The 24984-nt window shown below is 54.5% G+C and overlaps 1 protein-coding gene across 1 annotated transcript; it reads right to left on the bottom strand.

Annotated features, from left to right (window-relative positions):
• Positions 1–456: 456 nt before the first annotated feature.
• NPLOC4 (NPL4 homolog, ubiquitin recognition factor) lies at positions 457–24863 on the bottom strand. Its single transcript, XM_031064872.1, has 17 exons — positions 24848–24863; positions 24520–24695; positions 22111–22223; positions 21231–21410; positions 19362–19410; positions 18332–18426; positions 17414–17537; positions 16671–16850; positions 15725–15811; positions 14214–14285; positions 13216–13342; positions 10968–11128; positions 4833–4904; positions 3693–3788; positions 2930–3046; positions 2027–2129; positions 457–1725 (listed from the first exon to the last, which is right to left on the bottom strand). Exons 1-17 carry the CDS (start codon positions 24861–24863, stop codon positions 1568–1570), a joined length of 1926 nt encoding a protein of 641 aa, XP_030920732.1. The 3' UTR covers positions 457–1567.
• Positions 24864–24984: the final 121 nt, after the last annotated feature.

The following is a 24984-nucleotide window of genomic DNA, read 5'->3' as shown; positions in this document are numbered from 1 at the left end:
GGGCTGATTGCAAACAGACCGCGGACACAGTCCGGACACACAGCCCCGGCGGAATGCGGAGCGTCCCGGCCCATCCCGGCCCAGCGGTGATGGAGTGCAGGTGGCACGGCCCCGGGTCCCGCTGGGAATGAGGAGCGTCCCGGCAGGTCACAATGCAGGGGAGGCTGTGTCCCCCGGTTCCAGCTGGGAATACGGAGCATCCCGGTCCCATCCTCGCACAGATGACACAGAAGAGGTGGCACCGTGCAGGGGCACAGCGTCCCCACATTCCCATCGGGAACACAGAGCATCCCAGCCCCACCTGAGGTGACAGAGTGCATGAGATAGTGGCGGGACACAGGGTCCCCCAAATTCCACTGGGAACACGGAGTATCCCAGCCCCATCCTCGCCCAGCATTCCCCCATTCCCATTGGGAGTGTGGAGCACCCCAGGACAGGTGACAGAGTGCAGGAGGCTCTGGTTTGAGGTGCTTTTATTCCACGTTACTTGCAGCCCCCGCGCCGGGGTCAGCCCAGCCCGGCCCGGGCGCTCCCAGCGCTGCATCCCCAAACCCCAGCACACCCAGGGGAAAAGCAACCGCAGCCCAGAGCCGGGCCTTGGGATGAAGCCTTTGGAAAGCCCCAGCGAGGGGCGGGGGGTCCCTGCCCCACTGGGGTGTGGGCAGTGCTGTCCTGGAGCAGGACAGGCCCTCTGGACCCCTCCCATGAGGGGACATGGGGCAGTGCTGGAACCGCTGCCCCCGGGACTGAACCAGAGCCAGGGCTGGGGAGCTCCAGGATGGGTCTGGGGGTCAGAGGCCCTGTGAGAGGAGGGCTGAGCCCCTCCAGCATCTGCCTGTTCCTCTCCCCTGCCCAGGGGTGCCCAGGACAGCCCCAGCTGGGGGCTGAAGGGAGGCTGGGGGGCAAACCCCTGAGCCCCAGCTCTGGCCAGGACACGCTCCGGAGGGATGGGAAGGCACCGACTGCAGGACTGGCTCCCAGGGCACGATGGAGGCCAGGTGGGTGCCTGAGTTACGTGGCTGCCCTGCAACCCTTCCCTGGGAGTCCAACCATGCACAGTGGGGGGACACAGCATCCGGAGGGGACACCCCTCCTCAAGCCCCCACAGGGTGCCAGAGCTCACCAAGCCACGAGCTGGCACGTGCCCACCCCATGCTCGGTGTCCAGGGGTGCCTGTCCTTTTCTGGGAACATGACAGCCACCTGCCCATGCCAGCGGGGACGGTCAGTGCCGGAGCTGTCACGATCCAGGCACTCAGGCGGGCAGGGAATGAGAGCAAAGCTGTGGGCAGGGAGATGCCAAAGCCTCCCTCTCCCCTTGGGTAGGAAGCGGGCACGGGCAGCTCCCTAAGCCCCCCAGCTCCCCCAGGGCAGGCTGGCAGCAGCTGAGGGCGGTGAGGGGCCAGCCCAGGGCTGAGGAAAGCGTTGGTTCTCTGGGCTGGGAGCCCCCAGAAGGGAGCCAGGAGTAACCGGGGGGCTGGAGCCACCCGTGCCTGGCTCCGCAGCCCGGGCTGGAAGCTGCAGGGAGGAGAGGGAAGGGACAGGCGCCGCTCCCGGGCAGAGCGGGGCTAGGAGCGGGGCAGGCTGCACATCTCGCAGTGGTCCGTGCCCGGCTGGTTCATGAAGGTGCAGTGCTGGCAGGGCCACATGGCCGCGGCCACGGCGTGCGACGAGCCCCCCATGGCGCCGTACTCCTGCAGTCCCGGCAGAGGGACACCCACCGTGCCTGCGGGAGAGAGCCCGGGGCAGTGCTGGCATCCTGCTCACACCCCCCCTGCAGCCCCCTCCCCAGCCCTGCAAGTGCTCCAGGCCAGCTTGGATGGGGCTTGGAGCAACCTGGAAGATGAACTTCAAGATCCCTTCCAACCCAAACTATTCCAGGATCCTGTGACCAAGGAACATCTTCCTGCCCATGAGCCTCCTGAAGCCCCTGTGGCAGCCTGTGAGGAGCCCCCCCGCCAGCTCAGCCAAGGGACAAGGAACCCCCCTCCCTGAGGGACACCCTGCCCCAGGGACCCCCCTCTTACTGCAGAGCTGCTCGATGGTCGCCCACTGCTCTGATTTTTTCCAGGTCTGTGCAAGCTCCTCATTTTTGGTCCTCACGGCTTCCAGCAACAAGCTGATGCTGTCCTGGAAGTCACAGGTGGGAAATGAGCACTCCAGTGCAAGGCAGGACCCTGAATCTGAACTGTTCCCCTTTCCCAACATCCTTGGGGTGCCCCAGCTTATCCTCTGCTCCCCAGCATTCAGACAGATCCCAACACCCCTAAAGCTCCTTTCCTCTGCTCCCAGGAGTTACTCCCTACCCCTGTGGGCCAGTGTCCTGGCATTGCAGGCCAGTCCCACCTTCCAGAGGAGCAATCCCTCCACGCTGGAGCACTCCAGCCCCCATCCCTGTTCCCACCCTGATCTCCAGCTGCCCACGGTCATCCCGGCTGCCTCGCACATGCGCAGCCTCTGGCAAACACGGCCCAGCTGGATCTCCCCGGGAAGCTCCGGGGCAGCCGCCAGGCCCCAGTGCCCGGCCAAGGGCAGCAGAGCTGCACAGCCAGGACCTCGCTGGCCTTGAGCTCCGGAGGCTCTGATCTCCTCATTGTTCCCACCGAATTCCTGACTCTGAGATAATTTTTAAAACACTTCCAGCTCTGGGAGCTGCAGCCAAGTTGGCTCTGGGATCATGTGGACAACAACCCCCCTCAGTGCTCCCAGCAGCTCAGGGGCTTTGTGTTTAGAGTTTAAAAAAGGTTTTAGAACTCTTTAAACCTTCTCCCAACAGCTTGGTCGGGAAGAGCCAGCACAAGGGCCTGCGCAGGGTCATGGGATTGCAGGAACTGTCACCTCCACCCTCCTGAGGGACCCCTGGAGGGGCTGAGGGCCCTGGGATGGGGGGGATGGTGTGGGGACAGGACCCTCCCAGCCCCGTTACGTACCCGCAGAGGCATGACCTCGTTTGTGACCAGGAAGAGGAGCAGATGGAAATCGGAAATGATGTCTAGGAAAATGGAGGAAGTATTTTGGGACAAGTATGTGGCCAAACTGTGGAAGTCCTGGGGAGAGGGGACAGTAATGAAGAGAAGTCAATTCCTATTTGGATCCACTAACAGATATTCCTGTTCCTCTCGCTGTCATCTGCAGGGACATTCCCAAAATCAGATCCCCGCCCAGATGACTGAATCCCAGCTAACAACTTCCAGGAAAAATGATCCCTGGGCCCACAGGAGCTCCTCTTGACCAAGCCCAGCACCCACAGAGCTGATCTCAGATCCAAGAGGTGCTGAGGGGGAGCCAGGCAACTCCAGCCTTGCTCCTACAGAAAAGAGGAAGAGGACATCTCATCCCATCCTCTGCCTTGACTTCTTGCAGGAACAGCTCTCTGTGCTTAAGGATTCCATCCAGAAAGAGAAGGGAGCAGAACAGAGCCCAGTCTCAGCAGGTTTGTGCTGTCACTATGGGGCTGGAGCCCCCTGGCCTCTCTGGAGCTGCGTGGCAGGCACAGGGAGCCCTGATCCCATCGTGGATGTGGCAGGAGCATTGGCATGCAGACACTGCTCCGTGCAGGAAGGACCTTGGCAGGCTGAGCCAGGAGGGGGTGACTTGAGGGCACAGCTGTCCCTCTGCAGATGTCAGCGAGCACGAGGGAGGCAGAGCCCATCCCCAGGGAACCCAGGAATCCCATCAGGAATCTCCCCTCACCTGAGTTTCTCCCAGCACATCGCGGTTCTCGATAGGGAATGGGTTTTGAGAAATAGAAAAAGTGTAGACTGGATCCTTGGGGAAAGTTGTAGTAATCTAAAAAAAAAAAGAAAAAAATCTAAGGAAGGATGATCAGAGACCAGTGGGATATGGGAAGCAAGTCCAGATAGCTGAGAACAGCCATGGCTATGATCCCAGCTCAGCCAAACAGTGAGGCATCCTGCAGGGATCTGATGGCTTTTAATTTAATTTAAAGTGATATTCCATCACCACACCTCTTGGCTCCCTTTCTAAGGAAGCTGGAGGGACATGATGGGTTTGGTCCTGACAGATGCCACGGAGAGCATCCCTCTCTGCACAGGTCACTGGGATACAGCAATCCTGGCACAGCTGTGCCCTGTGCCAGGCAGCTGCTGCTGGAGGGAGGTCCTGGGGGGATCCTAATGCACGTTCCAACCCTCTGTTTTCATCCCATGACACCCCAGGTATCCCAGGAACAGGTGCCTTCACTCCTGCAGGAATTCCTGTGCTCTGGCACTGCCTGTGCCAGGGGCAGCTGGACCTGAGAGGCTGCTCCAGGTGGATCTAATGGTTGTTGGCACCACCTCCAACTCCAGCAGTATCATCTGGCATCCCAATTATTTGCTTTCCTGCCTTCCACACTGTAACTTTGTTTCCCAGCCCCAGGGCTGAGCTGTGCCGTGCCTGGCAGCAGCCCTGCTCCGGCCAAGCCGTGCCAGAGTGAATTCCCTCCTCCAAGAAAAGGCATTTCTGGACAACCTGCTGAGTCACTCAAAGGAGATGGATCCCTAATTGCTGCTCCAGAGTTTCCTCATTAGGCAGTGCCCGGGACACGGGTCCATGGGGCTGCTGCTTTCTGGCCATGTGGCTCTGGGCCAGCTCAGAGCCCTGATAAGGCCCCAGGCAGTGTTTTCCTGGAAAACAAATGTGTTCCTGGCACCACACCGACCCCACGGAGCAGGGCAGCCACCTCCCTGCTAGCAATGCCTGGCAGCAGCAGGCAGAGGAGGACAATGTGTCTCAGGAATCCCCTCCACTGGGGATTTCAGAGGTGGGTTAGCAGGTTGCTCTCCTGTTAGCATCTCCTGTAGGAAGCAAACACGTGCAGGGAATACTCACGTCTATGATGAGGTACTCGACCGGGAGCGGGCGAGCCAGCTGGGTGATCTCGTTCCCAAACTTGTCTATGTCCTGAAAGAAAAAGAGTTGGATTATTCCTGAGCATGGAAGTGGTGTGAAGCCCAAGGGATCCTGCCCTGGAGATGCTCGTGTAGAATCCTGTGCTCTGGCAGATCACTGAGGGTGTGGAAAAGAACCTGCATGGGTGGTGCAGGGCTGCCCGATTCCCTGCTGCTCCCTGGGGCTGGAGATCTCTGTAATTCCAGCATCTCTGGAACCAGGATCTCTGTTTCCTTGTGAGCCAAGAGAGTGCAGAGTCACCTTGGGCTTGTCTCCCACTAGAGAGAGGCTTGGAATTATCCACTGAGTGTAAAGGTGGGATTCTTGGCGTTGTTGGACTCCATGATCCTTGTGCATCCCTTCCAACTGCAGGTATCCCAAATTCCATGATTTTAAATACGATTTAGGCAGCAACTCCCTCTCAAAGAGAGGGACAGGTCACCTCTGCTCCCTCAGCCCAGGCAAACCAGCCTTTCTGCAAATCCAGCAGTGCCTCAACCAACTCTTCATCTGGGAATTGGGAATCCAGGCACTTCCTCGCACCCAGACCCTTGGAACCAGCACATCCCATGGCGTAAACTTGTTTTGCTTTGCCAGACGAGGAGAACATAAAGTTTAATTAGGCAGACAAACGGCCGGCATATGTTCATTAATCATAACCTGACAATTAGACGTGATTGATGTCAAACACGCCGGGTTCAAACGCCGCTTCGGAAATAAATCCCGGAGAACTGACACTTTTCATTAAAGATTCCGTACGAGGGGGTTGTGTTTTCTCCCTAAATCATCACTTAACGTGGCATAAATCATTCATGGAGCCCCACATAAATCATACGCCCATAATTCCCAGTCAGGGATGTTGTACTGGACGTTCCATGGGCTCTCAGTGGCGGAAGCTGGATCTGGAGCTGTCACCCCCCAAAGGTGACAAAGCCTTGCTCTTCCCGTGTGGGATGGGAGCAGCATTCCATGGGCTGAGCCAGGGAGCACCATGCAGGGCCCTGCTGCCCACAGCTGACTCCAGGACTCCCTCCCCTTTCTCCCAGCCGTGTTTTCTCCTGGAGAACACCACTCCCCCGCTCTCCCTGGTGTTTACACAGCACAGCTATGCAGAGCAGCAGCCAGCACCACCCCTCTCCCATCCAGACCTCGCCCCAGCAGGCTCCAGCACGCTGCTCCCCTCCAGGCACAGCCCCCTCCCCGAGCACCCCCTGTCCCCAGGAACTGTTCCCTCTGTAAAAAATCTCCCTTCCAGTCTTTGAAGCGCCTTTGAAAGGCAATCCTGATAAGGATCTTTGCTCCTCGCACATGACAGGTTGTGGCCTCAGATCTCTCTGGCTCCGACAGGAGCAGGAGGAGCTGTGGAGCCTTTTTTTGGGAGATCACAGGACCTCAGAGCCAACCTGCTTCTAGATCTCACTGATACCACAAAGACAGGAATCAGATCCAATCAGCTTCCCAAACACAATCCTGCCCCTGCATGAAGGGACCTGCAACAACTCATGCATAATTAGCCCATCTGGAATTTATTTTCCAATCTAATTAAGTTCTAATATGCAGAAACATTTTTCCAGCACCTGTTGGCTTTAATCTCCCCCTCTGGGGATTTCCATGTTAAATGCCTGCTTTTTCATGGCATGTTCCTGAGGCCTCCAAGACATCCACAGACTGAAAACCTTGTTCCCCCTGAGATGAGGACATGTCCTGATTCTGACAGGACAGTCCCCCTAAACCCCAACATTCCTCTCCCACCACCATGATTACTTAATTATATTTTAAAGGGCTTAATGAACACCAAGTTGGGATTGTTGGGAGAAAGATCTTTCTCCTGAGCTTGGCATCACCAGGACCCTCCCAGCATCCTGTTATTGCTGCAGCCTGAGACCCCCAAAGCCCAATGGCACCAGCTCCAAAGGGAGGCCAGGAAGGGGTTAATGGAGCGAGGAGCATTTGGCTTCAGGATGAAAATCCAGCAGCAAGACCTGGAGGGTCTGGGCAATGCATCACCCCAGTGGAGATTGCATCAAGGCTGGCACTAGAGCCTCTCAACCAACTGTTGGAGGCAGGAGCTGCACAGGGATGAGGGAGAACAGGGAAAAAGGTGGGAACCCAGACACCTCGGCAGGATGGAAAAACTTCTGGGTGGCCTCAGGATTATCCACGGAGGGTGAGGGGAGCTGCCAGCCAGGAGGGAGGCTCAGGATCCACGTCCCAGGACAGCCGTGAGCATCCCCCCGTCACCGTCCCACGCTGCTGTCACCATCCCACGCTGCTGTCACCGTCCCGTGCCGTGAGCATCCCGCATCCCACGCCGTTATTCCCGACCTGCTCCCTCTGCTGAAGGCACGGCAGAGCTCGGCAGCCATCTGTCCTTCCATGTGTGAGTAAATCCCAGCTTTGCTCTTCCCTCTGCTGACTCGCAGGCGCCTTCCCGGGCAGTCCTGCCCCTCGCACGGGCAGCAGGACTGAGGTGCAGTAACAAAGTGACTTCTCCAAGAGCAAGTGACAGGTCAGGGAGAGTTGAAATCCTTCCCAGGAGACTCCTGCTGAGCTAATCCAGCATCCTCCTCCCCGGAGCAGCTGGGACATTTGAGGCTAAGGCGGCTCATGAGCTGGTGGGAGGGCAGCAAGGGAAGTCCTTCCCCGTCAGTGAACACTCCCCGCAGCCTGGCTCTCCCTGGGAAGAGGATTTCCAATGCCATGGTAGGACAGCCTGCCTCACAGGTCCTGCTGGGCTCTAATAAAAGCAGGGCTCTGGCTTGGGTTGTTCCAGGGAGGGATGGGACACGTGTCACTGGTGCCAGGCCAGGGCTCAGACATGGCTCAGCCACAGGAGAGCTCAGAGCACGTGCAGGACTCGAGGGCAAAGGGCTCTGGCACAATGCTTGTAAAGGGCCTTTGTCTTACACCATCCCAATGAAACTCTGGGGGAATGTTAAACCATCCCAAAGAAACTCTGGACACACATTAAACCATCCTAAAGGAACTCTGGGGGGATGTTAAGGCAGCTGGAAAATGTAATTCACTGTGAGGATGACGATGACATCGTGTTTGCGCTGAGCTGTCACAAATACCTGTGATAAGAGACAAAGCCAGCCAGCCCCCAAATCCAATTATCCAGGAGTTTTAAAGTGTCTGTAAAACATCAGGAATCTCTTCCCACAGTTGATGAAGTTAATGGTGGAGCAGTTCAGCGCTGCAGAGTTCCAGTGGACTGGGAGGAGGTCACAGCTGGGACGGGGTGCAGCAGCCCAGGAGGGATCCCCCAGCCGCACCCTGAGCACTCCCTCAGTGTTGAACATCAACCCAAGGTACATTCTCGATGAAATCCAAATCAATCCAGCTGTTTTCTAAAACCAGATGGACAGAGGAGGCTGCTCAAGGACAGAAGTCACGCTGGAAAATCGTGTGGAATATTCAGCTGGGCTCACCCTCCTCCAGCCCAGAAACTGGGTGAAGTGGCCATTGCAGCATCATCATCTTCACTCACAGGGTCCTTATCCCAGTCCATGTCCGTGTCTGCACATCCTGGACTCCTTCCTGAGCTCTGTGTGCTGAGCTGGCCAAGCAGCACGTGCTGGTTATGCCCTGTTCCAGCTGGAACCAGTGCTGATGCTTCCCAGACACCCCAGCAGGCCGGCAGGGATCCATTTTTCCTCCTGGCTAACCTGGGGAGGCACTTCAGAGCAAAGGAACTTGTTCTCACAGTCCCCAAACCACTGGGGCAGAGCTCTCCCCTCCTGAGCCAGGACAGCAACGGCTGCAGGTCCAAAGCCAATTCCATGGGGTGGCTCCTCAGAACAGCAGGCCAGGGGCCAACATAAAGGGAATGGTAAAGAAATACAGAAACCACCCAGCTGCAGGCTCAGGAAAACCACAGGACAATGCCAGTGCCATCAGCTTTCCCATTCCCATGGAAGAAAAGCAGGCCCTTTTCCCATTCACAAGCTGGAGGTGAATCCAGTGCTGCTCTCGGACAGATCTGAGTTCCACGGGTCCTGCCTCACATCTGGCTGCTCTATAAATACATCCACACTCCACAAACATCAGCCTCCTGGTCCTCATCCAATTAGAATTAATTTGTAGGGCTCCTTTCATCCTAAAGGGCTTTTCAGATGAATACTTGGATATTGTATGGGAACGCACATGGACTTTTCTCTGCAGAGTCCCAGAGGAAACAACAACTACTCCAAAGTGCAGCTTTCTCCCAAAAACTTGCTGAGGGGGGCAGCACAGAGGGGAACCCCACATCACAGACTGGGGAAAAAGGGAGAGCAAGGTGCTGGACCCCCAGGATTCCATCCTGTGCCACCAGATTCCTGCTCCTCCCGGAGTTCCCCGGGGCTCGGACACGGCTGTTGTCACCATCCCAGGATGAGGTCGCGTCTCTGATCTCAAGCCTTGCCCATTTAATGGGACCCCAAAGGTTTCCCAAGCCAGGAGTGACTAAGCTTTCCACAGATTTAAGAACATTCAAAAATAACTGAGGGATCCTAGAGCCAAATCCGTTGGAGGCTGAGGGAGAATCCCACCCGGCGGGGCCATCCTCGAGCACTCTGGAAAGGGCAATCAGGGAGAGAAGCTCTGAAACATGAAATCAGCTGCAGCCCGACCCAGTGAATCAGTGGATGATGGAAATTTCCATGGAAGGCTGGAGCCATCCGTTCCCATTTTGTTTATCTCCCTGCTTCAGATTAGAGATGGGAGTGAAGCCCTTCTGGGAACACCCACTGGCTTCCTGCTGCTCCCAGCACCCCGGGTGGGCCACATGTGGGCCACAGACCTGCAGGACCTCCTGCGAGGCTGCCCCAGTGTGGCACGGCCTGGGCTGCTCCACAGTGGGATGGGGGCATGCCAGGAGATGATCTCACCCTCCTCACGTTCAGGGCCAACCTTTGCACAGCCAGCTCTGCTGGGTTGTGATCAGCCCTGGCTTATCAGCCCCTAGGAGGAAGCTGCCTGCTCCAGAGAGAGCAGGATTCCATCTGCTCTCCCTCTCCAGCACTGGATTCAGCCCAGAGGTGTTCCTTGTTTCCAGGTGGGGTCAAGGCCAGCCAGCAGTCTGGCACATGGAGGCTCAGAGGGAAACCAGCACTTCCCAGTCCCAGGTTCAGGGCATGCAGGAACACCCTGATAGCTCCATTCCCATTGCTGGAGCACAGTCCTCTCATTCCACTCCTCCCGAACAAAGGCAGCTTTCCTTGTCCTGTGCTCTTTAAAGGACAGCTTTACCACAGGCAGCAGGAGCAGACAGGACAGGAAGGAGATAACACACGGGGTGATGGATGGCTAATTAGCCAGCCAGCAGTGCCATTAATTAACTCCTCTGTCCCTGCTCATGGGGCACCAGGAGCCCTGGGCTGGCAGCGCTATCGGCACCCGCAGGGAGCCTGAACCAGAGCTCCCAACTTGGCCATGCAGGCACAGGAGGGGCTGAAGGGCTCCAGAACAACTGGCAAGGGAATAATGACATTCCATCCATCACCAACAACCCCCAAGTGCAGCAGGCAGGGACAGCAGTGACACCTCATGTCCTTCCAAGACCCCTCCTGCAGAGCTGCCTCCAGCTCTGGGCTCCTCAGCACTGGAAGGACATGAAGCTGGTGGAATCCACAGGAGGGGGTATTCACCTGGAGATATTTACTTGGAGAAGTCTCCAGGGATATCTGAGAGTCCCTTCCAGTGCCTAAAGGGGCTCCAGGAAATCTGGAGAGGGACTTTGGACAAGGGGTGGAGAGACGGGGGCAATGGCTTCCCACTGCCAGAGGGCAGGGTTGGATGGGACATTGGGAAGAAATCCTTCCCTGTAAGGGGGATGAGGCCCTGGCAGTTTACCCAGAGAAGCTGTGGCTGCCCCAGCCCTGTACGGGTCCAAGGCCAGGTTGGATGGGGCTTGAATCAACCTGGGATAGTGGAAATTGGCAGGGGATGGAATGAGGCCCCTCCCAACCCAAACCATTCCACGATTCCATGACATGGAGTACTTTGGACCTGCTCTGGATGCACGTTCTCCCTCAGGATCAGTGCTTGGATCCAGGGGCACATCCCAGAGCTGGCCAGGCCCTCAGCCCTCACCTTGTAGAAGACATCAGGCACGTACTGCTCGCTGCTGGACTCCTTGGCGTAGCCCAGCTCGGGCGCGTCCCGGCAGGGCAGCAGGCACTCGTCCCGCACCAGGGCCATGCACTGGTTGGACACCTGGTAGCCCTCAAAGTGCACCTGGTTGTCAGGACCACCTGCAGGAGGAGAGCATGGTTAAAGATCCCAGGATCACTGAGGTTCATCTGTGACTGATCCACACGCTGTCACCCAGGCCAACATCCCTGGGCACCTCCAGGGGTGGGGGCTCCATCTCACAACCCTTCCCGTGAAGAAATTCTTCCTGAAAATCCTGCACAGGGTGATTTCCCTGGTGTAACTCTGGAAGAGCAGCACTAAGGTTGGACTCGATGGTTTTGGAGCTCTTTTCCAACCTTAACAATTCCAAGACTCCCTGATTAAACACAAAGCTAACAGTGATGAACACTGAGATGAAGTTGCTGGTGCTGCTGCATGGCAAGAATTTTAAGCAAGAATTCCCTCTAAACTCCACGTTTTTATAGCCACACACATTTCCACAATTATCCCAAGAGCCAGAGCCCAGGGAACAGCAGGGATGCTCTGCCAGGAGCTCCAAGGAGGAGGAGCTGCCCTTCTGGGGGCTCTGACAGCATCACCCTCCACTACCCTGCAGGTATTTCCTCCTTCTCCAAACCAAACTCAGGCATGCAGCTCCTGTGGCCCTGTTTCACTCCCAAGGATCCCTGAGCTGCAGATCACTTGGCCATGCCAGGCCTGAACAGTGTTTTCTCAGCCTGTACTGGATGGTTTGGTGGAAATCTGACATGGAAAGTGGGAATTAGGAGCCTGGCTCGTGGAAGGATCACATGTTTGGCACTTTCTTTTGGATAATGTAAGCAACATCAGGTCATGTGTCACTGGAATACAACTGGAAAGAGAGGAGGGAGGCAGATGGGAAGAAAACGTTACTATTTCCAAAGCCAGGAATTCAGGAGGGAATAGGAATTAATCCATGTGGAGGATTTAAAGGCAAAGTTGAGGCAAACTATCCAAATACATTTCTGCAGCACAAAAAGAGGGACTCGAGTGTTTAAATAGAACCTGCTGGGCTGAGTGAACAGAAGAGAATGAAATTAGCTGGAACAGCAAAGAGGAAATATTCCTTTTCTACCCTTTGATCTGTAACCTCAATCACTCACTGCTCCAGAACAAACACTCCTAGAAATTAAACATAGACCAGGACAGGGGAAGGCCTGAACGCAGTGTGTTTGCTCAGTAAAACACCTTGTTTAATAAAAATATAAAATAAATAAATAAATGTATAAAAGAGAGATACAGATCTATATTTAATGAGAGATGGATGTGTTTAGCAGTCTGGAACATACAGGCACGGGCCTGTTAACTAAAAAAAGAGCTTTTTCACTGAAAAAAAGGCCCTGGGAACCCTTACAAAGCCAGGCTCAGGGCAGGCAATGTCCCATCCCACTTTCACTTTTCACTCTGGATGTTATTTGGAAGTCATGAGGGTTTTTTCATTGTGTTAAACAGAGCCAGAACCAGCGATTCTGCTCCAGGGAAGGTTTAAATGAAGACATGTGTCATCCCATGGAGAAGAACACAGTGAACTGGGAACACTGCAGCCCTCCCAGCACATGCCAGTGTCCCCCCTCCCAGCCCAGCCCATCTACAGTGCCTCTGGAGACTCCCTGAAAATGGCTAAAACCAGAGGCTTTAACCATAAGCACTTTACAGGAGCTTCTGTTTTACTCAGCCAAAAGAATGTTTCCAAATTTATTTTTTTTTCCCCTGAGAGATTTTTTTTTCCCTGTCAGGTTTCCCTGACAGCGACATGAGGGAGGTAAAGATCCCTCCTGAAGGAGGAACTAATCCATAACTCTGGAGTGTGTTGTGGTTCTGCACTGCTGCTTCCAGGCAACAGAATTTGGAGCTTAAGGATTTGAAATAAAAAGTGAGCAACAGTTGTTGCCCTGGCTGCAGGCAGAGAGTGATTTCTGGGTCAGAGAGGTGGGGCTGAGCCTCAAGTAAGTCTCTTTAAACAGTTGTAGAGTAAAAACCAGGCAAATTAATAATGAGTGAGTATTGCAGACAGGACAAAACAAAGAATGAGGAAGTATTTTAGTTGATAGAGCAAACCCCTTGTTAAACAGGACAGATGGGGAGCAGGACATGTGATTTTTGGCATATTCTTCTACTAACAAGAGGTAATTCAGGTGAAGCCCAGAGGGCTGAGGCCAGTTTGTACCTGTAGCCACAACTGTGACAAACTTGGATCCAAAGTGCCCATCGGGAGAGAGGCGACAGATGTTGGGCTGCTGGTTCTGGAAGTTGCCAGCTGTGATGCACTCCTCTGCACTCAGGAAATACGTGTCCTGAGGGGAGAGCACGGACTCCAATCAGCCAAAGGACAAGGTGACGTAGCCCAGACCTATTTCCCTGAGCTGCAGCCAAGGAAAACGACCAACACCCCAGGAAAACACGCTTTCGTGGAAAGCTGCTGAGGAGCCCGGGACAAGAATGTGACCTGTCAGCTCCCCAGCTCTGGGCTGCCTCAGGACTGCCCCAGCCAAGTCCCACCCACCTCTACACACCTTCTTTTTTTCGAAAAATCAAGTTTCACTTTCCAAATATGGATATCACTGGTTTTACAAGGACAGGAAGCTGTGGAGGTCGAAGTTTGAGCCATGTATGTGTCACAAAGCCCAGCCCATGGGAACATCCTCTGAGTCACTCTCTGCCTCACTGGGCTTGTCCCTCACATCCCACTCCACTCCTTGGAGTTTTCTTAGCCCTAAAAAGGGCAGGGAGAGATGAGATTTCAGGGAGAAATTGTTCCTTGTGAGCAGGGTGAGGCCCTGGCACAGGTGCCCAGAGCAGCTGTGGCTGCCCCTGGATCCCTGGAAATGTCCAAGGCCAGGCTGGACACCTGGGACAGTGAAGTTATTCCTGCCCATGGTGGCACTGCATGGGCTTTTAAGGTCTCTTCCCACCTGAACTATTCCATGATTTCATGAGCCCCATCTCCTCAAAGCAGGGATGTGAAGGGCTCCAGCAGCTCTGCCTGCTTCCCAAACTGCTCAATCCCTAACATTTCCAAGGGTTCCAGCTCCTTTTCCTTCAGAAGTGCCTGGAAAACCCCATCTCCCAAGAACTCCAGTGCCACCTGCAGCCCTGGCTCAGCTCTCTGCCTGGCTCAGGAGCTGGAATTCACTGGGAATCTGCTGGGTCACACCTGGATCTCACCTTGTTCCTGCTGTATCGAACGGTTCCTTTCCGTGTGTCTTCCGAGACCAGGTCAGTAAATATCCAGCCAACCTACAAAGGGGGATGGAGAACGTTACTTTAAGGAAAAAAAGGACCAAAAAAAGAAGGAAAGAGGAAACCAGAAGAGCTCAGACATTTTCTGCTCACAGGACACGATGTTCTTGGCTCCTCTCGGCCCTGTGCACACTGCTGCAGGGAATGGCTCTCCCAGCTGTGCCTTGCTCCTTGGAATCCCATTTCCAGGAGCAGCAGCATGCCAGCTGGCCAGCCAGGGCACCTGCAGCATTAGGTTTCACTGTGGAATATTTCTTCATGGAAAGATCTGGAGGCTGCAAGAGGCCTCTGTGCCAACACCCTCTCCCACCCCCAGCATTTCCTACGGGGAGTTTGGAGCAGGATCCAGTGCCCAGGGCTGACAAAGCAGCTCAGGTGGCCCCAGCCTGACCCTCTCACACAATCCCAGTTTGAACCTTGCATGTACTGGTTAAGAGAAATCTCATACTGGAGTGTGACTCATTCCAAACTGGAGTCAGCACTGACCCCAGGAATCCTCTCACACACGTGTGATGTGTGTCAAACACCTTGGCATCAACCCTTCCACTGAGCTGTGACATGGACACACACCTTGGCATGATCCCTCTCCACCCAGGTGCCAACCCCAGCTCCCACAGCATTAACCCTTCCAGGGCAGAACTGATCCCAAGTCCCCCAGAGCCCAGGCAGACCAAAGCCTGCAGCCAGCACTTGGTGACGTGTTAAGTCCCATGGATTAAAAATATCTGATGGGAGAACATGGAAATAAATAACACTCTGAGAAGTTTTGCTCCAGCCTCTGGCGAGGGGTGGGATCTTATCAGAGAGAACAAAGCCCTCCCCAGATGTTTACAGTCTGCACTGAGCCTTCTGCCAGGCGGGTTTTCTCCAGCAAGTCAAATCTTGTTTGTGTACATCCCATTCCTGGCATTCCCACCATACCAACGCTGCTCCCAAACCGGAAAACAGCACTGCAGGTTGGAGGGCTCTCAGGAAATCAGGGAACCCTGACGGGATCACTGCAGCCTGGAACTGAGGGGGGCCTGCACCCCTAACCCCACACACCACTGACCCCCTGCAGCACCAAGGAGGGGAACACAAGCCAAGGGCAGCCCCAGCTCCTGGAAATGGAGCACAGAGGCAACTCCAGCTCCATCTGGGCCAAATTAGCACTTGCCAGGGAGATGCTCCCTGGGATGGCTCCTGTTGGAGGGGAAAGAAAGGGAAGATAGAGTTTGTGCTGCTTTGCCCCTGCTACTGCAGCCACACAGCCCTGTGAGGGGCCTGTGCTCAGGAAAACCCTCTGGATTTGGGTTTCAGACCTAAATATGTACCAGCTGCTGACACTTTAGCAAGATTTAGGTAGCCTAGAGGGTGCTGGATAACCTCATGGAGCTGGAGAGAATTACTGACCTCCTCCCTGCCACACATAGACATGAGATCTGGCACATCCTGACCTTTCTCAGGCCGAGCTTTGCTGCGATCTCATCCACAACCTCGGCTTTGGGATCCTCCAGGATCTCCAGGCTGTTCTGGGTGCCAATCTGCAGCAAAGAGACACTGGTTAGTGACACAGAACTGGGCAAAAACCAGGGCAGCCACTGTGGGCAGTGAGGCAGAGGCTGGGAGCAGAGGTCTGGGCTTCCCCTCAGGCATCACCACAGACTGGTGTCACCCCAGAGACCTCCCTGTGCCACTCTGCTCTCAAGCCACACTCCCAAGGAGCCATTTGTTCCTTTTCCACTGACAAGCTGTTGGATTTTACTTGGCAGCCGTGCAGAAGCCATGAGGAGGAAGGAAATACGTGAGGAGCACTCGGCTGAGGAGTGGTGCCGTGCCCCACCTAGTGGGGATTCCAGCTGCTCCAGCCAAACCCATCCTCAGCCTCTCCATTATTTCGTCCTCAAATCATTTATACTTCATTCTATCTAATTAAGCTGCTTCAATTTTCCCAGTGAGCTGGTAAGGAACTGAAGCAAGGGATGCAACTGTTCCTTCCTAGCACAGAATCTGCTGGAAAAGCAGGAATCAAGGAAAGATTAAAAGTGAAATCTGCTGTTACAGTCACCCTGGATTTAAATTATCAAAGGGTAAAAAACAACAAAAAGCAAAATGAGGGTTTAAAATTCTTTCTCTGGCTGTAATGGATGGTGATGTTAAGGACAAATCATGTCCTCTTTTCCTCAGGACAGTTTTCCTTGGGGAGCTGCAGCTGGAAACACCAAACTAAAAAGGTGTTTGTGCGTTCCCTGATCCTGCGTCGGCATTGAGGGTCCTGGGTCTCACCTTTTCTCAGGACAGTTTTCCTTGTGGGCCTGCAGCTGGGAATACTGTGTGAGGTTTTCCAAACTGAAAAGGTGTGTTCCCCAATTGTGAGTGGCCCCTGAGGGCCCTGGCTCTCACCTGGGGGGGTTCATAGATGGCTGCCACCTCCGCCCGGATTCCCAGCGGGATGTCTTTGTGCTCCGTGTACCGGCCGTACAGATATCCCAGATGTTGGTTCCCTGTCTTCCTCCAGAAGTCTAGGAAGCGATCTGCAATTGTGTGGTTCTCAAACATGATGTTGTCAACATGCCTGTATTTCTGTTTGACAAAGTTCAAGTGTCAGGCCGTCCTCCGCTGGCTCCGGTCCCTTCCCAGGACACGCACCACCCTCCGGAGCTGGATCCTGCACAGCAGGGCTGGGGGAGCCTGGGGGGGCTGGGGGCTCCCTCCCTCCTCCCTCTGCTCAGCTCCCACCCCTCTGCACTGCTCCCTGCTCAGGCTGGGGTGTGGGATGTGCTCAGCACCTCGGGGGCTTCACTGGGACCTTCACCCCAAGAGGGTGGAGGTCCCACCTCTGCAGGAAAAAGGACTCTGAAATTTAAGAGGAAACAGCAGAACCTGAGTGGCCTTTTGGATGACCCCCTGAGGAAAAACGGTGGGATTATCAGCAGGATTCACCAGGGCTGCTAGCTCAGTCCTCACGCTGGGAGGAAATTCTGACCCAGGACATTCTGGAGCCCATTTGGCAAGGCCTGAAGACCTGGACAGGATTGCCCTGACACCTGGAGGTTTTGTGCTCCTGGCTCTGGCTGGCTTTTTTGGAAGCCACCTTTCCCAAATGAAAAGCCAGGTCCCCTGGCAGGTGCCCCAGCTCCTCTCACCTGTCTGTTGAGGGTGATGGCACTGGGCTGGCACTTGGTGCAGATCCCCTCGGGCCAGGGAGGGTGTCCCTCACACCCCGACTTGATCTTACAGCTGATGTTCTCCAGGGCTACAAACTTCCCTCTGGAGAGGAGGGAGGAGAAAGGGGGAAGAGAAACAGGGAACAGAAAAAAAGAAAGGTGGGACAGGGATGAGAAGGGGGAGAAGAGAAGGAAGGGAGGAAGAGAAATACGGAACAGAAAGAAAGAAAGGTGGGAGAAGAGGGAGAAGGATGAGAAGGGGGAGAAGAGAAGGAAGGGGAAAGAAAAGGAAGAGGGGGGAGAAAAGGAAGAAGGGGAAAGAAAAGGAAGGGGGGGAAGAAAAGGCTGCTGTTAGCACAGTAAATGCATTTGGAGCAATCATTTATGGAGGGAAATGGGAAGTAAGAGATTGTAGCACCACAGCAAATCCTCCTTTCATGTGCACAAGGCTTCCTGGAAAGGGAAGTTCCCTTCAAATGGAAGTCTCATGGACTCGAGCTGCATCTTCCAAGGTATTGAGGAATAGCAGGGAGAAGATTCCACCCCTGTGTAATTTATGTCCACCAAGTCTGAGAAACAGGCTTGGAGCTTGGTGTAATTAGGGAATTTCTTTCCTTCCATCTGGCCTTCCCTCCCATCAGGAGTGTTTCCTGGAAGGAATCATATTGCCACAGGAAAAGAAAAAATAGAAATAAAATGGGGACATAAAATAAAAAGACAGACTTATTTTTTCCCTCCTGCCTTTTCCTTTTAACCTCAACTTTTTAATGTGTTTTTTTTCTCCTTCATTTGCCATTCAATCCTCGTGTCCAACACTGAGATCTGTCAGTATTTTCATTTCTGTTAAAAAAACCCAAAACTCCAACCAGATTCCCTTAAACCCAGAGATTTCCTTACTTGTCTGCCCCTCCAGTCAGCTTCCTGATGTAGGCATGGAATGACATGTGCTTCACAGGAGGCTCCAGATGGTTCAAATAATCCTCATCGAAGGGCTGCCAAAAACACGGCACAGAGCAGAGCCAGGTCACACACCTGTCTGATAACACCCTGATCCCTCAGCAAATGCATGTTCCACACTCAACCCCGCCAATGTGGAAGCAATCAAGGAAATTCAGGCTCATTTGCAAGGCAGCTACTACTGGGATGCAAACAGTGGAGCTTTACAACGGGGAGTTTTATGGTGGCCTCCTGCTCTGGGAACAGATTGGCCCCACAAATCAGAATCTCAACAGCAAAAGGTTTTTTCCTTTCAATATCTAACAACAAACAATGGGCCCAGCTGTTCCAACACGGCCAAGGACTGACAGAGCACTTCCAGCAGAGGGGAAGAGCCATCCTGGAACAGCAGGATCCCCTCTGGGGGGGGTGGCTGCTGCTTTGTGCCACAAATGACACAGCCCAGCACGTCTGGAGGTGTCACTAAAGCTGCTTCAGCCTGGACAACCATGGAATGGTTTGGGTTGGGAGGGGCTTTAAAGCCCACCCCCTGCCATGGCAGGAATACCTCCACTGTCCCAAGGTGCTCCAAGCCCTGCCCAACCTGGCCTTGGGCACTGCCAGGGATAGAGGGGCAGCCACAGCTGCTGTGGGCACCCTGTGCCAGGTGGTTAAACTGGGAAGTGCTGGGATCCAGGAGAGAGGGGACAAAACAAGAAAATCCAGGGAAAAGTGAGGACTGAGGGAGAAAGGAGCTTTTTTGAAGCACTTCTTCTGTTAAACTCATTACTGCAGAAAACCAGCTTTAACCAGGATCAACCCAGGGCCACAAAGGCCTCGAGCTTTAGTGATCCCAGAACCAGCAGCTCTGGCAGTGCAGGGCAGGATTCCAGCCTGGAGCTGCCACCTCTTGGCAGGCACCATTCCCAGGAAAAGTGTTCCTACTGGGAGGAACTGGGGTCAGCCTGTAGCACCTGCCTGGGGCTCTTACCTCCAGTGGGACACAGTGCACACATTTGCCCAAGGGGCCGTGGCGACACCTGGGCAGAGAGAGAGACAGAACTGGGGTTAAATCTCATTTCACCTGGAAATTGAAGGAGGAATAAACAAATCTTCTTTAATCAGGGAAAAATCAGCCTGTAAAAGTTTATCTGGAGTAAGTTTGGTGTGGAAGATCTATGCAAGCTCAGAGCAATTCTCCATCCCCCACGTGGCAGGGTGATTTTAACAAAAAGCCACCCAAAATGTTCATCCTCTATCAGGCAAGGCAGGAACAACCAGGGAAGTGTGTGTTTATCAGGCAGATAAAGTCCTGCTGGGTAGGGTTACAGAGGGGAAAAAACATCTTTTGTGGGGATTGCTTTAAAAAAATCCCTAAACTAACATCAGGTCAGTGCTGGTTTCCAAAGGAAGGGCCCAGGAGAGGAGCAGCGACGTTGGGCTGTGGAAACAATAAATGGGATCCAGTTGCAGGAGGTTTTTAAAGGATGTTTTATGGCAGATAATGTACAGAAAGGAGAGTTAAATGCTTCTAAAGCACTCAGCATCCTTCACTGGAGATTGATCCACACTCCCCAAGGCAGGAACCAGCCCAGACAGCTCCTTTTATCCTCAACAGCCTCCCCTGGGCCCCAGCTCCCTGCTAGGAACAACTCCATCAATTCCTCTGGAAAATGTGAGTGAGTTCAAGGCAACATTTCTGCCACAGAGTGGTGGGGTTGCCTTTATTGCTCCAGTGATGTGACATCCCATCACTTATGGTCAGCTGGGAAGGTCAGGGAGGATTCTCCACAACTTCCTCATTGCTGCAGCACGGAGGACAAACCACGTGGAGCACAACCCCAAGGGAAGGGCAAACCATTCTGCTTTAGCAGGAATTCCTGCTTTTAAAATTTTCCCTCCAACCTTTTCAGGAGTCTTATTCCAGAGGGTTCCAGCCCCAAGGCCACAACCAGACATCAGGCCAGGACCCAACTGGCTCATTAACACTGAGCAATTAAAAGCCCCCTCCCAGCAGAGGATGTTTTGGCAGCACCAGAGCAGGTTTTGGGTGGGTTTAACTTGTTGTGTTATTTTTACACAAAGAGAAGCTGCTTTGTTTCCCTAAGCCTCTTGCAAGGGAGAGCTTTGGGAAGTTGGACTTTGGTGCATTTTTGTGAGCAAAAGGGACTTCCTGGTTTCATGGAGAGGTCAGGCAGACATGTGATGAAGGGAAGCCAGAGCAGGCAGAGACCCAAGTCCCACTTCCAAACCTCTGCCATTGGATACTGCCACTCCTTCCCTTCACTTCCATGTTTTCCTTTATGAGGAGTGGCTGAGTCTGAAGGCACAGAGTGCTCCTGCTTGGGACAGCAAATCCTGGAATGCTTTGGGTTGGAGGGACCTTAAAGCTCATCCCATTCCACCCCTACCATGGGCAGGGACACCTTCCCCTATTCCAGGGTGTTCCCAGCCCCGTCCAGCCTGGCCTTGGACACTGCCAGGGATCCACGGCAGCCACAGCTGCTCTGGGCACCCTGTGCCAGGGCCTGCCCACCCTCCCAGGAAAAATTCCTTACCAACACCTCATCTACCTCTGCCCAGGAAGAATGCAGAACGTTCATTCTAATCTAGAGAACTGCAGTGCTTTAGGAGCACAAAATCCAGAAGCACGAGCACCAGGGTCTCCTCCATCTGAACAATGAAAGAGTCCTTCCTGCCAAAACCCTGGGATTTGGGCATCTGCTTCCTCCCTGGGCTCACCAGGGGCTGTTTTCCCTTGAGGGCACTCAGGATGGAGCCAAGGGCAGCTCCCCCAGGAACTTCCAGGCTCTGCTGAGCCCCAGCTCCACGGGCAGGACCAGGAGCCACCCCCACTTACAGCTGCTGGTCTCGGTTCCGGTAAATCTTCCCATCCTGCTTGATCAGGTACTGGTCAATCTCATCTTCCACCACCTGGGGGGCCCCCCCAGGCCGGGAATTTTGGGAGACAGAGGTGTCCATGGTCTCTGAGGAGGAGCCAGCTGGGCTGGAGGGATACAGGAACAGCATATCCCCGTGCCTGCAGGGTGGGAGACAGCACAGGGCTATGGGAGCTGTGGGAGACAACAGCCAGGGGGCTGGAGGTGCTTCCCAGCAGGCATTCCATGGAAGGGCATGGAATGAGGCACAAATTGTAACCAGGCCAGCACAGGTGGCACCTGGAAGCTGCTCTGTGAGCCACCTCTTCCTGCTTTTATTTGCAATAAATGCAAATCCTTCCAGCAGGAGACAAAGCGGAGGGGAAAACAGGGAGGAGGGAGTGGGGATGAAGGAGTGAAAACAAGGATGTGGGAGAGAAAGCTGGGATGAGGGAAAAGAGGGTGAGGGAGGGAAAGCAGGCATGAAAGGGTGAAAACAGGGATACAGGATGGCAATGGGGGGATAAGGCAGGGAAAGCTGGGGATGAGAGAGGCAGAGTGGGGATGGGGCAGGGAAAACTGGGGATGAGAGAAGCAAAGTGGGGATGAGGAAAGCTGGGACAAAGAGGTGAAAGCAGGGATTAGTGAGGGAAAATGGGATGAAGCCTCCCCACAGCAAACACGCCCCAAGGAGTGACCCAAGGAACAGCCACCACCTCTCCTGTGTCACAGGGAGGAGGGCACAACCACCAAGCCCTCCTCCCCAATCCCAGGAGTGACACTGGAAGCTGGGCACTCCTGGGATGTGGTTTCTCCCATTCTGGAAGCTCCAAGCAGAGCCCCCCACTGGTGAGGACTCACTTGATCTTGAGCAGGTTGAGGGATTTGTTCTGCGCTGCCGTGATCTCGCCGGTCCTGTTGCGGTTGGTGTACACAGAAAATCCATTATTCCTGAAGCCAAACTCCTTGGCCACCTGCAACACATGCAGCAGGGACAGGGTGTGAGGTGTGAGCCTCCTGAAAGGGGCTCAGAGCCACAGCTGACCCCAGCGAGCTTCTCCTGCAGAAACTCAGCTCAATTCCCCCCCATTCCTGAGCTCGGCATAACAGGAGATGGAAACACCTGGAAAAAACGAGCAATGGATTAAAGCAGGAGCTGAAACAACTCCACCAGAACTGTCTCTACCTCACACCACACAAAGGCAGAGCTCCAGCCACAGCCAGGCAAGCACTGCATGACTGCAGGGGGAAACTTCTCCACTAGCCCAGTTTCCTTGCCCCAGCTGCACCAGCACACACCACCAAGCCATTCCCATCCTCCTGCCACCAGAATTCCACAATCCACAATCTTCTGCCCTCAGCTTCATTCCCCCCTCCCAGCTGCTCCACTCAACCTCTTCCTGCTGCTCTGGCTGGTTTTCCCCCCTTTTCTGCTCTCTCCCATGGAATTCACTCCACAACAGGCACCCCTCAGTCCCCAGGCAGGTTCTCCCAGCTCAGATTAAGTCTGGTTCACTTGGAATCACTCCAACACCTGTTCCCAGCCAAAATAATTTGCACATTTAGCCCCTTGAGAACTTCATCAGTTTAAAAGTGGTGTTTAGAGTTTGTCTATTTGCCAGGTTTTGCCCTAAATTCTGAAGTGAAAGGCCTTTATTTTTATTAATAAAAACAATCCCCATGCCTTAGGTCCGAGTCAGGGATGGGATCCTGCCCACAGGACAAATCTGATGAGCCACAAAGAGCTGTCACATGAGCACAGCCATGAAAAGCAGTTTTTTTCCTGTCAGCTCAGCTGCGATTTGCAGCACTGAGTGATCCCTTTGAATGGGACCCTTTCACAGGGATCAGCTCCTGCTCCTCAGGCCACAGAATTCCATTTTTGGGGGCAGACAAATCCCACAACACATTAACAGCAGGTTTGAGCTGATGCCTGATCCTGAGCACATCCAGAGTGACTTTTTTGGGTGCTTTTCCCCAGGATGTGCCAGAGGAGACAGGGAAGATTCCCCAGCCCTTTATTCCTTGAGCACTCCTGGAGCAGATCCAGGCTCATTCCTGGAATGGAAGCAGCAATCTGACACCTCTCTAATTACAGCTGCCCCCCCCAACACCAAACCCAGCCCCTGGGTGAACATTCCAGCATTAAAATCCACGGCACAGGTAGGAGAGACCTGGATTTAGATAAAACACAGATCTCAGGTGGGAAAATTTGCCACCTTCCTGTTCCAAGCAAACCCTGCAGCAGGGAATAAACCCAAACACATCCCTGCTGCAGCTCAGCCAGAGCACAGAACCTGCCCCAGATGAACAGGCCATTCCAGGTGCTTTTGTCCTGGCAGGAAGTGTTTTCCAGCCCGAGTAACCCGAGCCCTGGAAAGCAGCAGCTCGTTCTGCACAGGCTCCAGAGCTGCTGGAAGCTCCTCTTGCTTGGCTGGGGCTGCAGGGAGTGTCCCTGAGGCTGCCCTGAAAAACAGCAGGATTGTCCTGGCCAGGTGGGAACGCTGTCAGGGAATGCTGTCCTGTCTGGGGCACAGCTCAGCCCAAGCTGTGACTCACAAAGGGAAGGTTCCCACTGCTGCCATTCCCTTCCCTGCAGGAACACACTCATGGAGCAAAGAACCCCCAGGCTGAGGCTCCAGAGGAATTGCAGGAGGGGAGTAAAGGGACAACTGCTCCCTCCTGAAGAACACAGAGCAGCTGCATCACAGCAGGGCCAGCCCCATCCCCACAGCGTGCTCCCCTCCCCAGGGGCTCCTGGATCTCACTCCATCCCTGCCCTGCCCTCCCCAGGGGCTCCTGGATCTCACTCCATCCCTGCCCTGCCCTCCCCAGGGGCTCCTGGATCTCACTCCACCCCTCTCCTGCTTCCTCCAAATCCATCCTGGAGATCCAGGAGCACACACAGCACACCCAAACAACATCCCAAACCCAAATCCTGCAGCTGAGCCAGCCTGGAACCAGCCTGGAGCAGCAGGATTAGCCTCCCACAGCTCCCCTTCTGCTTCCCAGCTGCCACTTCTTTGGGAGAACCCCTTCCCAGCAAAGTTCCCACCCCAGGAAGCCCCAACAGAGAAGCTGAAGGAGTTTTTTCTTTAAATTTGTCATTTTCCCTCTGGAACAACACAAGCTGCACCAATCCAGGTGTGGTTTTGCACATGGAATGCTGCTCCTCGCTGCTGCCAGGGGGGTTAAACGTGGATCTCCCACAGGACAGAGCCAGTGAGCCCTGCCCCATCCCGTGGGAAGGCACTGGGCACCCCGGGGTACCTTTTTGAGGAACGTCCCCACCGTTTCTCTCTTGGTGGCCGTGATTCTCTTCACTCCCTCCGGCGACTGCACACGGATAATCTGGGAATGAGGGAGCACAGGGTCAGGGAGGGGGGACAGACCCACCCTGAGCCCCCAAACTCGTGTCCCACACTCCTCCCTCCTCTTGCACAGGTCTGGAAACAGCCAGGGCAGCAGTTCTGGGGCAGCACTGGGTGATGTCTGTGAGCTCAGGGGGATTCATTCCAACCCTCCGGGCTCCTGGCACCAGCTGGCTCCAAGGAAAACACCTCTGGCCAAAGCTCTGACCTCAGAGGTGGAATTAGACCTTCAGGAGGCCGCATCAGACCTTCCAAGGGGAGTTATTCACACAGGCACCGGCCCAACTGGTGTCACTGGGCACTGCACTGGTGTGGCCGAGCCCCGGGAACGGGGAGGGGGGAGAGACTCCGGCGGCGCCCGCGG

The sequence above is a fragment of the Geospiza fortis genome, unplaced genomic scaffold, assembly GCF_000277835.1.
Source record: "Geospiza fortis unplaced genomic scaffold, GeoFor_1.0 scaffold135, whole genome shotgun sequence".
Taxonomy (NCBI): Eukaryota; Metazoa; Chordata; class Aves; order Passeriformes; family Thraupidae; genus Geospiza; species Geospiza fortis.
The sequence above is the reverse complement of the archived record's forward strand: the minus strand, read 5'-3'. Positions and strand labels throughout refer to the sequence as shown.

What these genes read in the sequence shown, in the direction of transcription:
- NPLOC4 (XM_031064872.1), bottom strand. An exon ending in CCATCACCCTCAACAGACAG is followed by an intron (nt 16,851 to 17,413) that starts GTGAGAGGAGCT and finishes TTTGTCAAACAG; the next exon opens with AAATACAGGCATGTTGACAA. An exon ending in CAAAGCTCGGCCTGAGAAAG is followed by an intron (nt 14,286 to 15,724) that starts GTCAGGATGTGC and finishes CCCCCTTTGTAG; the next exon opens with GTTGGCTGGATATTTACTGA.